This window comes from Muntiacus reevesi, chromosome 2, assembly GCF_963930625.1.
Source record: "Muntiacus reevesi chromosome 2, mMunRee1.1, whole genome shotgun sequence".
NCBI lineage: Eukaryota > Metazoa > Chordata > Mammalia > Artiodactyla > Cervidae > Muntiacus > Muntiacus reevesi.
In genome coordinates, this window is record NC_089250.1 from 86,787,691 (window position 1) to 86,801,361 (window position 13,671).

General features: G+C 40.0%; 1 protein-coding gene across 3 annotated transcripts in view; it reads left to right on the top strand.

The window, feature by feature from the left end:
* TARBP1 (TAR (HIV-1) RNA binding protein 1) overlaps window positions 1-13,671 on the top strand; it is a 60,550-nt gene that overhangs the window by 31,476 nt on the left and 15,403 nt on the right. For all 3 annotated transcript variants that reach the window (XM_065922290.1, XM_065922291.1, XM_065922292.1), the window contains exons 13-21: window positions 1,397-1,494; window positions 4,454-4,615; window positions 8,175-8,362; window positions 8,792-9,053; window positions 9,155-9,343; window positions 10,699-10,880; window positions 11,058-11,129; window positions 12,422-12,542; window positions 13,270-13,380. In XM_065922290.1, the coding sequence (XP_065778362.1) occupies window positions 1,397-1,494; window positions 4,454-4,615; window positions 8,175-8,362; window positions 8,792-9,053; window positions 9,155-9,343; window positions 10,699-10,880; window positions 11,058-11,129; window positions 12,422-12,542; window positions 13,270-13,380 (1,385 nt within the window). The remainder of the gene's footprint in view (window positions 1-1,396; window positions 1,495-4,453; window positions 4,616-8,174; window positions 8,363-8,791; window positions 9,054-9,154; window positions 9,344-10,698; window positions 10,881-11,057; window positions 11,130-12,421; window positions 12,543-13,269; window positions 13,381-13,671) is intronic.

The following is a 13,671-nucleotide window of genomic DNA, read 5'->3' on the forward strand; positions in this document are numbered from 1 at the left end:
TAAAAATGTTCCATTTGTTTCTGACCTCCACGGTTTCTCATTAGAACTCTGTAATCATTCACATCCTTTTTTTTAAAAAAAAAAAAAAACCTGGCCATGCTGCACATGCCATGCAGGATTTTAGTTCCCTGACCAGGGACTGAAACTGTCCCCTGGAGTAGAAGTGTGGAGTCCTAATCACTGGACCACCAGGGCATTCCCCAATTTGCATATCTTTCTGATCTGTTTTCAAGTTCACTGCTTATTTTCCCTTACATTTCTTTTCTGTTATTGATCCCATCCAGTGAGTTTTAAAATTTTCAGTTATCGTACTTTCAATCATAAATTTCTGTTTGGTTTTTGTGTAAGTCTTCTGTTTCTTTGGTGAGACTTTCTGTTTTTCATTTATTTCAAAAGTAAATGTTGACTTTTCAGGCATGTTTTAATAGCTGCTTTAAAGTCTTTGTCAGATTATTCTAACATCACTGTCATCTTGGTGTTGTCATTTGTGGATTCTTTTCCCGTATGAGGTAGGAATTTTCTCATATTTTATCTACCCAGTTATTTTGGATTGTATCCTAGATCTTTTGAATATTGTGTTATGAGACTCTGGATCTTGTTTAGATCTGTGGACAGTGTTGATAGGTTTGTGTGGCGGTCAGCCAGCCTGGCTTGGTTTAGGCTTCAGTTTCTGTTGCTCCAGCTTCTGTGGGTGTTGATTCGCTGTCAGTTTTGTTTTCAAGTCTTCTGCAGTGCTGTCGTGACCTGTGCCCCGACTGCTGCATCCAGCCGCCAGGCTGGCACCTGTGCGGTTGTCTGTTCAGTGCTAAACATGTTTGACCTTCTGAGTAGCATCATATCCAGGGCCCGCAGTTCAGGGGTGAGCCTCACCGCCCTCCATACACCACTTGCTGGGGCTATTTGCCTGATCACGTCCCTCTTCGGAATCTCCGAACTACTTGCTGTCTAGTTCTCTGAGTTTCTCCTTTTTAATTTCCTGACCAGATAGTGGGGGCCCAGTCTGCTGCCCACCTTCCTGACTGTTCCTCCTTCGAGGGGTCCAGTCTACAGCGGGACCAGAGCAAACTCACCACTGTTCATGGTTATTACTTGCTAAATCCATCTGCTGCTTTTGACTTTTGAGAATCTTCACGTGACTGTTTCAGATATCCTGTCCCAGCTTTGTAGCCGAATTCAGTGAGAGAGGGCAATGTGCTTTTGCTGCATCTTGTCCAGAACTGAAACTCTTCAATGATTTTTAAGATTAATTGTAGATAATCCCTACTGTTATGTTATCAGAATTCATTTTTGGTTAAGTGATTCACACATACACCTAACAGAGTTGAACTTTTGCTAGAATATATGATATACTTATTTCTATAATTTTAGTTGCATGCTTTTTTTTTTCTCCATACAGATGAGGTATTTACTCTTCTTCAGAACTTTATCATGTCTACTACAGAGAGCATTTCTGAATTTATTCTCAGACGACTTACTATGAATGAACTAAGTACTGTAAGTATTTACTTGAGTAACTTCAGTCTTTTCATCAGTATTTTGAGTGATTACTGACTGGCAGGCACTGTATTAAGTTGAAAGGAAAAGTTAATACGATATTTTCTTGAAAAGTGACCTTGGGGGGCAGAAAAAATTGAAGGTTTAGAGTCTCCTAGTTCCGGTTCAATCAGTGTAACTGATTCTAGGAAAATTATGTAGCTTTTCTGAGCCTCAGTTTCCTCATCTGCGAAGTGGAGATAAGATATCTGCTTCCTAGAATTTAGAGAGTATCAAATGGTATAACATATTTGAAGTACTTAGCATAGTCAATGCGTATTTGGTCCCAGGATCCAGAGATTCTGACTTGGCAGGTTTGGGGTGGAACTGGGTGTCAGTACACATGTATTTTTATGTCTGTATGTGATCTTCAAATGAAGTTAGAGTCGGGAACAACCAGTCTGAGGTGAAGAGGATGCTCTATGAAGATAGGTATCCGCTCTGTCTGTGCTCACTGCATAATTGTTCTTTCTAGGACATCTGAAAAAAAAAATTACAAAGTTTTCTCCTTTTCTTCGGGAATATTTTGAAAATATTAATTTTATAGAAATGCCTGTAATTCTTAATTTGGGAGGGTTTGACATTCTCTAGGGCAGGTGTTGAAACAGTTACAATCATTACATTGTCAATAGAGTGAGAAAGCATACTTATTTTAACAACTTTTATTAGAACATCCAATTAAGGACATTTGTTTGATAGCTGATAAGCAGTTGTGAAAATACAAAAAGGCAAGTTTTATACCAAAAAACCTGAGATATTTTGATAATGCAAGGAACAAACTCCTCTGGAGGGAAGTATGTTTATCTTTAGCATTTTTCTTATTCAACAGTTGTTAACAGTAGTTTTGGTACACCTAAATTTCCAAGAAGACATTTATTAAGAGGTAACTTTTCATATTTTGTTCCCCTATCACTTTATTGTTATCAGCATTACTTTTCCATTTTATTATAGAAGTTTTCAGACATACACAAAAGTATAGTGAACTCCTCGTCCACAAGGAGGGACAGAAATAATATTTTTGTTTGTTTGGTGTCTGAAGCTAAAAATAGCTTTAAAAAGGGGAAAGTTATTGTGATTTTGTCTTTCAGATTTTAAAAAGTGAACTCATTTCCAAAATAACTTTAAATTATTATATAAATCCACTCTGTAATACATTTGGAATTAGAATTCCCAATTAAGTGCATTTGTTTGATAACTTATTATAGTTTAATAAAAATCTCTTTCCCACTTTCCTCCCCCTCAGCAGCGTGATAGTCAGTATTTAATAACAGGCTCTCCTGCACATGTCCATTCTCTGATGTGTAGCTGTGAAAGTCAGTTTTTCAGGCTTGATTTGGGTCCCTTCTTTTCTCATTTCCTCCTGTGTAGGTGACCTCATCTGCACACCCAAGTTTAGTTATGCCAGGCACCCTCACATCCATCTCCACCTCTGACTGTCCTGGCTGAATGCCATTCAGCCAACTGCTGTTTGATAACTTGAGCTGGACTTTCCACACATAGAGTGTTTGAAATGGAACCTCCTATCATTCCTATAGGAGGTTATCCACCCTACCCCACACCCCTAGGTTCGCTTCTCAGTGGATGTGTGTGATCCAACAGGTTTCTTTCAGCCTAAGACTTGGGAATCCTCCCTGGTACCTTTATCCATCCCTCTCACCCCTGTGTCCCATCTGTCACCAAGCCCTGGAGTTGTCCCTTCTCTCTGCATTGTGTCCTAGCGCTTGGCAACGTGCCTGGCATCTAGTGGTTGCTCAGTGAACACTGATAAACTGAATGAATTCTCTGTTTCCTGTGTGCCGCAGAAGCCTGAGGGTAGAGTACCTGGCACTGTAATAATAATCAAGGCCACCTCTCAGGGCCCATATCTTCAGCATGCTTTCTCTCACTTAATTCTTACCAAAACCTTGTGATGGAGAGATACAGTCTCCCGATTTTACAAATAAGGAATCTGAGGCCCAAAGAGATTAGGTCTCTTGTCATAGGTCACAGAGCTAGACTGAACCCAGTCTGCCTATGTGTAGGAGCTTAGAAGACCTGCGTTTAATTCTGTTGCCCTGCTTACTAGCTCTGAGATGCTGGGTAAGTTGTTTAACCTCTCTGAACTTGGTCATCTTCTTGGGCAAGTGGGGCAGTGACCGTTCCTTGTAAGAGTGGAGTGTTACAAGTGCCTGCAGCAAAGGAAGTGGCAGTTGCTATGGTTGTTACTGTGATGATTTATGCTGTGTTGGCATGGAGGGCAGAGCTGTGCCTCCAAGGCTGTGTATGTGTGTGGGGCTTCCCAGGTGGCACCAGTGGTAAAGAACTTGCCTGCCAAGCAGGAGACGTAAAAGGTGTGGGTTCGATCCCTGGGTTGGGAAGATCCCCGGAGTAGGAAATGGCAACCCACTCTAGTATTCTTGCCAGGAAAATCCCGTGGACCGAGGGGCCTGGTGGGCTAGAGTCCATGGGGTCACAGAGGGTCAGACATGACTGAGCGACTTAGCACACACACGGCCTGGGAGGCGTAGTCCCTGCCATCCGGGCCAGGTCTCTTCAGTCAGGCCTAGCTCTGCACGACTGTACGGACTGTGGCCCGCCAGACTCCTCTGTCCATGGGACTCTCCAGGCAAGAGTGCTGGAGTGGATGGCCAGTGTGCCTTCCAGGACGCTCAGAATCCAGCTGGGGAGCCAGCTCCGTGCTGAGTGAGTCGTGACGTGCGCTGTAACTGCTGAACGCAGAGTCACTGTCTAAGCACAGAGGAGGGTGTGCTCAGCTCTGCCTGGGGAGTTGATGGAAGTCTTCTTGGAGGAGATCATCTCTCCCCTCTTCAGTGCCATCTTTCAGTACTTTTAGATAAACTAATTTATTTCCTGTCTGAACTCTCCTGGTTTTGTGAAAATCTTGAACCCTGCTTGTTAAGTGTTTTATTGTGTGTCTTAGGTTCCAGATCTGGATCGTTGCCATTTGTACCTGATGGTGTTAACTGAGCTTATAAATCTCCACTTGAATGTTGGGTGGAAAAGAGGCAACCCTATTTGGAGAGTTATTTCTCCTTTGAAGAATGCGTCTGTTCGGCATCTTCAGGAGATGGACCATGGACAGGTATTCCTCTTTGCTTCAAGGCTTATAGTTATGTTGAATAAGGCATGCATGGAATACATACCTGACTGTTAGACAATATTTTGATATACAAAAAGCATCTGCCAAAATTTAATTTTGAGAATAATATCCTTTGTTCATAATATTCGATGAAGACTGAGACTCCTGTCATAATATGTAACATTGTATTGTATATAATAGGTATATAGCAAAGATATGGTGACTTGAGTCTTAAAAATCATTTCGATACGGAAGGTGGGTTTTCACTAGGTCTTTTGCCCAGGTACCAGTCAGGGACACGTTAAGGTGTCCAAACTCACCAGTGTGGTGTCTAAAGCCTCCATACCTAGCCTACTGCCTCACTTTCTAGCCTAGTCGTGCATGCCTCTCCCCCTCCTTCCCACAGGACACCTGTGCTGCATTCCTGCTAGGCCAACACACGGGGCTTCCCAGATCACAAGCGCATCCTGCCTCATCTAGGCCTCCACTTGTGTTTGCTCCTTCCACTGAGAATGCCGTCCCTTCAACATACACTTGCCAGTAGTAGCTGGTCCATCCTTAATGTCCCAGCTCATATTACATTTTCTCTTAAAGGCCTTGGATTGATGTCTCATTCTTTCCTTCATTTATCTATTACTTTTTATGCCTTCATTTTTGTACTTATTTCCATTTTACTTGCTTTTGGAATAATTTATGTGTATGTCTTCTCCATTAGATTTTAGTACCTAGAGGCATTTCTTAACATGATATAATAAGATGTAGTGGTTATGAGCACAGGCTTTAGAATTAGACTTCCTGGTTATGAATCCTGGCTATACCCTTACTAGCTGTGTGACCTTGGGGAACTTACTTAGCCTCTCTGTGCTTCATTTACTGCACCCGCAAAATGAGGGTTATAGGGTTGATGTGAAAATTAAAGCTAGCTCATTAATGGTAAACCTTTAGAATAGTACCTGGCACATGGAAAGTCCTCAGTAAATGTTAGCTTTTTGCAATTAACACATGGTAAGGGTTTTTTAAAGTTGAGCTGAATCATAATCTAGTCTGGGCTGCTAATTACAATAGCTCCTTGATTCCTTTAATAATCTAATTTTTGAAGTAGTTTTCAAGAAGTGTCCTAGAAGAAACTTATAAGGAGGACTGATTAATCCTTCAGTATCCTATCCACTGCGTATTAGTGTAATGAAGGGACATTGTGAATTCTGAATGTGGACCAGAACCCTGAACTAGACCTCAGTGATTTTTAAAGATTGGCTTGCTTTCCTTAGTGATTCACTGAATTACATGAAGGTTAATAGGGACCATATTATGTGACTCAAAAGTAACCCTGAATTTTATTTCCTGTATTGGCGGTGTTGCTGAGGAAACTTGATCTATAATGATACTCAGTTTACTTTGGGGGTGGCAGGGGCAGATGTGGGATGGAATAAGTACTAGAGGGTTCCTTTCTGTAGAGGTGTTAGTCGTGGACAGTATTGGGGAGAACAGCTTTAATCTCTCAAAGAAGCTGTTTCCCCTGTCCAGCTTCTTGCCTGCACTCCTGGTTAGAGGTTGATTTTCTCTCTGTATGTACAAAGCCAGGCTATCTTGGTCTCCTTCCTTTGTGCTCCTACATGTAGAGTTCCAAGTGCTTTATGTGAAATAACCAATTTATTAACTTTCACACCAGTTCTGTGAAGTAGATTCCGTTACTGTCGCCATTGTACAGCAGAGTGAACCGAGGTGTGGTGTGTGTCCACAGTCAGCTGGCGGTAAGCGCCCAGTCGGGGTTCAGACCTCGGCCGTGTGGTTCATGAATCCAGCTCTTACTAGTAAGTGCTGTGCTGCCTCACCTTGCCAAGAGCAGAATACAGCTGACTGAGGTATTGTGTATGTACGTGCAAGGAGCCTTTTTTTCCTTCTTAAATGAATGGATGTTTCTCCCTCTCTCTCTTTTTTTTTTGGCGGTGCCATGTGGCATGCGGGTTCTTAGTTCCATGACCAGGGATCAGACCTGTGCCCCTTACGGTGGGAGTGCAGAATCTTAACTGCTGGACATCCAGGGAAGTCCCCACACCTTTTGTTTTTAATTCTACTTCAGCCAAACATTTGAAATAAGACTCACTCATAGGAAGTTGTATCCAAGTTGTCTTTTGGTTTGAATTGCTGAATTTTTGTTGTTGTTGTTCAGTCACTAAGTCCTGTCTGACTCTTTGCGACCCATGAACTGCAGCACACCGAGCTTCCCTGTCCTTCACCATCTCCCTGACTTTGCTCAAACTCATGTCCTTTGAGTCAGTGATGTCATCCAGCCATCTCATCCTCTGTCACCCCCTTCTCCTCTTGCCTTCAGTCTTTCTGAGCATCAGGGTCTTTTCCAGTGAGTCGGCTCTTCGCATCAGGTGATCAAAGTATTGGAGCTTCAGCTTCAGCATCTGTCCTTCCAGTGAATATTCAGGGTTGATTTCCTTTAGACTGATTTGATCTTGCTGTCCAAGGGACTCTCAAGAGTCTTCTCCGGCACCATAGTTCAAAAGCATCAGTTCTTGGGTGCTCAGCCTTCTTTATGATCCAACCCTCACATCCATACACGACTACTGGAAAAATCATAGCTTTGATTGTGTGGATCTTTGTCAGCAAAGTGGTGTCTCTGCTTTTTAATATGCTGTCTAGGTTTGTCATAACTTTCCTTCCAAAGAGCAAGTGTCTACATTTTGTGGCTGCAGTCACTGTCTGCAGTGATTTTGGAGCCAAAGAAAATAAAATCTGTCATTATTGCCACTTTTTTCCCATCTATTTGCCATGAAGTGGTGGCACTGGATGTCATGATTTTCAGTTTTTGAATGTTGGGTTTTAAGCCAACTTTTTTTACCCTCCTCTTTCACCTTTTCCTAGAATCTCTTTAGTTCCTCTTCACTTTCTGCCGTTGAAGTGGTATCAGCTGCATATCTGAGGTTGTTGATATTTCTCCCTGCAGTTTTGATTCCAGCTTGTGAATCATCCAGCCTGGCATTTTGAATGATGTACTCTGCATATAAGTTAAATAAACAGGATGATAATATACAGCCTTGAGGTACTCCTTTTCCAATTTTGAGCCAGTCTGTTGTTCCATGTCCAGTTCTGATTGTTGCTTCTTGTCCTGCATACAGGTTTCTCAGGAGATGGGAAAAGTGTTCTGGTATTCCTGTCTCTTGAAGAATTTTCCACAGTTGTGATCCACACAGTCAAAGGCTTTTGCATAGTCAATGAAGCAGAAGTAGATGTTTTTCTGGAATTCCCTTGTTTTTTCTATAACCCAGCAGATGTTGGTCATTTGATCTCTTGATCCTCTGCCTTTTCTAAATCCAGCTTGTATATCTGGAAGTTCTTGGTTCACACACTGCTGAATTTTTATTACCATTTTAAGTTTGTTCACCACCAATTTGTACAGAAATGGTACAACCAAGTTACATATTTTGGATTTCCTTTTCTTTCCTCTGATTTTCAGCAGCAGGCACGAAGCAGAAAAGGTGGGCATGAGATTCCCACAGATTGGAACTCATGTCCTTACTGGTTACAAAAGGTTGTCCCATTTCCTCCTCAGGAACCCACACTGGGTAGACAGATTCAGAGAGCTGTTAGCATGGCTGCCTTGGCCATGGTGTGTGAGGTCATCAGCCAGAAGCCAGAGCTACAGCTGGACTCTCTGGATGCGGGTCCCCCAGAAACGTTCATCTCATCACTCCAGCTCAATCAGACTCTGCAGAAGCCCCACGCGGAGGAAGAGAGCAGGTGTGTTTACCCCTTGGAGAGCAGCATGTACACAAAAGGCTTCTTTTTGCTTGTGTTTAAAAATCCACTTTTGTCTCAGTCATTGAGGTAATCAGAGGTCACTCACCCTTACTTAAAGAATTATTTAAGCTTTGAGAACAGACTTCATTCGGATGATAATATTTTATCACATTATTCATCTGTATTACTGGAAACCCATTAACTTTTCTGCATTTAGTTTTCAGTGAATCATTTAGAGTGAAAACACCTGCTTTCAGAGTAGTTAGGAAATTGAGTTTTCTGTGGTTTCCTTGTTTTTTGGTAGACAGAATAATTTAATAATGACTGTTTAATTTCTCCCCTTGTAAGGATAGTGTACTACAACATGCAAAAGAAACTGAAACAGATCTAAGGAAGGATGGGGTTTGTGACTTGACTTTTTTGTCTCAGTTTTTTTGAAGAGTCATCATCTTCCCAAGGATGGGGGAAAATAGTTGCACAATATATTCATGATCAGTGGGTCTGCCTCTCTTTCTTGCTGAGAAAATGTCCCACCCTCATACCAGCCTCAGAGGGTGAAATTCTGGAACCCACTCTGCCTGCTGCTCCCATGGCAGTGAGGACTTTGCAGTCTGCACTGGAAGCCCTCACGGTTCTTCCTTCTGAGCAAGTCTTACCTGTGTTCCGTTGTATGAGAATTTTGGTGCCCAAGGTAAGATATAGTGAGACATAAATTGAAGAATAACCATAGGAACAGACATCAGTTTCTGACATTGTGATAATCATGTGTTTCTTTTTATTTTCCCCTACCAGCTTCTGACCACCTCTGAACCACTCTGCATAGAGTCTTTTGACATGGCCTGGAAAATCATAGCCTCTTTAAGCAACACTCAGCTGATATTCTGGTCTAATTTTAAAGCTTTTGTTCAGTTTGTTTTTGATCCCAAAGTTCTTACCATTGCTGCGAAAATCAAGGGCCAGGCATATTTCAAAATAAAAGAGGTAACTTTTTAAAAATTGAGATGAAAACGCACATAAGATTTAGCATTTTAACCATTTTTAGGTATACTGTTTTCCAGTCCTGTTAACTTTATTTACATACCTATGACACATCCCGAGAACTTTTTAATCTTGTGGAACTGAATCTCTGTCCCCATTAAACATCCCTCCCCACCACCACCCATCCCTCCCCCACGCCCCTGGCAAGCCACCATTCTACTTTCAGTTTCTATGAATCTAATTACTTTAGAGAAAAGAGGGAACTTTTTTGTTTTCATTTTAGTTTGTGTGGCTTGTAGCACATGAGGAAGAGGAGAGTTGTATTTGTAAATCCATATTAGTTTGTTATTTTTTCATTCAGTCAGTAAACATTTTGAACCTTCTTTAGTGTCATAAGCAAGAACAAGAAAATCTGTTAGATGTAAAGGCATAGGTGCAGAATGGTAGCCCATGAACCATATCTGCCTTCCAAATAATTTGGTTTCTCTAATCAAGTTAAAAATTTTTAAATAGTTTCCAGCTTTTAAGAATTGGGAAATTTGCACAAAAATCTCTATTTCTTCTTCTCTTGGAAAATTGCATGATTGGCCAGCTCTGGTCATTTCTGTGTGAGAGCAGCGACTGGGCGTTGCCTCCCAGTACTTGACTCCTGCAGGTGGGCACACCCTTTCTGCTGCTTCACTCCTACCGCGGCTTGATTTCTTCTGGACCCTGAGGGCAAATTCAGGTGCCGTTTGTCAGTGCATCTGCGCCACTGCTTTTCTCGTGCAAAGAAATATTTCTTTGAATATAACCTTATTGAAAGATCTTTCTGGTTTCTGGAGCCATTTGTGTTTACAATCACTGATGCACGGGAGGGGACTGCATCATGCCTGGGATGCACGTACGCTCCCGATCCAAAGGGGACGATGGAAAATAAGCCTGTATATTGCCCTGCTGTCACTGTGCCGCTTCTGTCCCTTCCTGCTGCACGGTACACACTTAGAGACGGTGGCTGCTTTTGCTTTGGGGGAAGGGAAGCCTCTGGCAAGTGCGAAGAAAACTGAACATGTCAAGGGTGAGCTGTTTTTTCTGCCTTTCATTCTATTCACTTTGGACAGTTGTTGCTCTGGGAAAGTTCTGGGTGAAATCAGTATCAATAACATTTCATTTATTTTTAGTATTAAGAAATGAAAAGTTAGCATTCTGTAATTGGTTTTCATCTTTCAAATGATAAAAGAGTTTTTAATTTTTTAGACTATTTATGGTTATGTTAAAACTATCATTTGAAGCCATTCAAGTAACAAGTTTTGGCAGCACAGATTAAAAAAAAAACTTAATTGGCCGAATGATAAAATAACTATTGTATTTCATTCCAGATTATGTACAGGATAATTGAAATGTCTGCTATAAAAACTGGAGTCTTCAATATACTGATAAGTTATTGCTGCAGATCTTGGGTAGTTTCTGCTTCAAATGTGTCTTTGTCAATTGCTAAAAATTACAGTGAACTTATCCTTGAGGCATGTATATTTGGAACAGTGTTTCGGCGTGATCAAAGGTAAAACATGCCATTATTGCAACCTCTCATAATTTTTTATATTGAGTGTCTATTTGGGTAGAATTGTGCCTTTATATTAAGACTTTCAATTAGAAAACTATTATTTAACTTTTTATTTGGGACTTTAATTTTTTTCCTCTAAAACTTGTTCTTTGTTGCATGTTTTTTTATGGAAAGGCTTATTCAGGATGTACAGACGTTCATAGAAAATCTTGGACATGAGTGCGCAGCAAATGTTGTTATTGAAAAGTAAGTGTGATGGGTCTTCCACATCTTCATATAAATGGAATATTCAAAATATGACACATGAGAGATATTCTGTGTAAGATATTGCATGAGCCTTCGCAGTTGTTAGAAATTATATTCCCTTGCTAATATATTTTCTTCAGATCTGTCACTGTTTACTAAAATTTGATAAACTTAAAAATTTGTGCAGAAGTCCAGCATAAATAAGGAAATAACTATGGGAAGCATACAGTTCCTATTTCTCTTCTTTTTCTGGGTGAAGGAGTGATCATCGGAGCACAAGTTTATTCTTTTTTGGTTAAAAATCACTATTTAACAGTCCCTCTGCTCACGCAAAAATAAAATTAGTTGGAATAGACTGTAAAGTTTTGATGTCTGGGATAAACCTATGAACTAACTGCTGAAATCATGGAAGTTTTTAAAAAGTTTTTATTTTCTCACATAATTTTCAAAACTTTGTGTGTGTAGGTATTTATAAATAGTATTGTCATGAGTTTAGAGTTTAGGACAATATATGATAATTGTGTCTAGTTATCAAATGTGTTAATTATTCTCAGAGTCACACCTATGTTTTAAACCATCTGCCACTCATTAAATATATACATTTGTCATTGCTCATTGTCTTAATTAATTTTTTGTTTTCTTGGCTGGTTTAGTATAACAATAAGTAAAATTTTTCACTTGATGGTTCCAAAATATTTTGATTTCTACTAGACAGACGTAATTAGTTTAAAATAACATTTGTTCACATTATAACAGTTTTAATGAACTTGGAAATACTTACTAACAGTTTCAGTGAATTTATCTTTCCACATCTGGATACTGAAAATGCGGGGATGCTCAGCACACACGGTGCTTCCTGAGTTGGCCTGTCACTTAGAGACGTGCATTCACAGTGCGCAGTGAGAGCAGCATGATGCCGATGTGCATTGACATGCTGACGTGTGTTCTGGCCTCTGGGCAGGAGGCGTCTGTGGTCCTCTAGGAGCCGTGTCGTGAGCTGTGTTCCCTTTTGTCCACAGATAAGATGTTATTGACCCAGTATCAGTGTGGGCATTGTTTTACCAGAAGTCTGGGTAAATTTGGGTTCTTTCAGACTTTTTGTACAGGCGCTCCTGTTGATGTATTTTATCTTCCACTGTCTATCCTAAATTTATATTTATCCTAAACGTTTATCCTAAATTGTCTTTTAATATGAAGCTACTTAAAGTTTTGATATTTCAAAACTAACATCTTACATGTTTTTTTTTATTTTGAAGATGTATTAACATCATCTATCATTTTATATTTTTTAGTACCAAAAGAGAAGACCATTATGTGAGAATTTGTGCTGTCAAATTCCTGTGTTTATTAGATGGCTCAAATATGTCTCATAAGTTGTTTATGGAAGATCTTGCAATCAAGCTATTGGATAAAGTAAATATGCCTTATTTTACCTTAAAGTATCTTAACTTACTTAAAGCACTGGCAGTGACATAACAGAAGTAAACCTAGCACTTGTGTTCAGATGAAATGGACCATTAAAGCAGGAGAGAGCGCTGATAACGCAGAAGGGCTTGGTACTGCTGTTCTCCTATGTCTGGTGTTGTCATTGCCCTATTTGTTTACTCCTGTCTTAGGGCTGTTTGTGTCAAACTGCAGGTCCCATTATTCCAGACGTACGTAGTCAAGGGGCCTGGAGAAGCCCATGGACAGAAGACCCTGGGGGGCTACAGTCCCATGGGGTCGCAAAGAGTCGGACACGACTAAGCAGCTAATGCTTTCAGTATATGGCTGACATCCCAGTCTCTTCTCACCCACGTGACCCCACATCTCCATTAACTGGGCACAAAGAAAGAGAAGTATATTTCCAAGTACTTTTCATATTAAGCACAGGTGTATGGTTCCTTTTCTAATTTGAAAAGAAGATAAGTTTAAATAAACAAAAGCAGGTAAATTCATTGTTTTGAAAGGAAACTTTAAAAAATGTCATAAAACAAAAAATGTCATAAGAAAGTGTCTTTTTTATCCTTCTACCTTTCAAATAATAGGCTTCTATGCCTAGTTTATACCTTTTAAACTCGAAGTTGTCATTGATTTTGTTTTCATTACTCAAAAATTCAGTAGGTATTTTAACATTGATCCCTCCCTCCTTCCCTCCCAGGATGAATTGGTGTCCAAATCAAGAACTCGATATTATGTGAACTCTCAGCAGCACAGAGTGAAAAACCGAATATGGCAGACTCTGCTTGTACTTTTCCCCAAATTTGATCAGGTATAACATTAATTATATTTGTACCTTTAAGCATAATGTTTTCATATGGAAGCTGTTATATGCTTCTTTAAAACTGAGAAAGTAATCTGCTTAAAATGTGTATTTCAGTTCTTAAAGTTATTCAGAAGTGTTTTAATAGATTATTAAGACAGTTAGGTGTCATGGAAGTAAATTGGAAACTGATTTAAATGGTCCCACTTAATATATTTTTCCGTTAATATTTTATTATAACATTTTAACATATATTTATGCCACAATAAAACTTTAAGCTGTTTTTTTTTTTTTTAATAG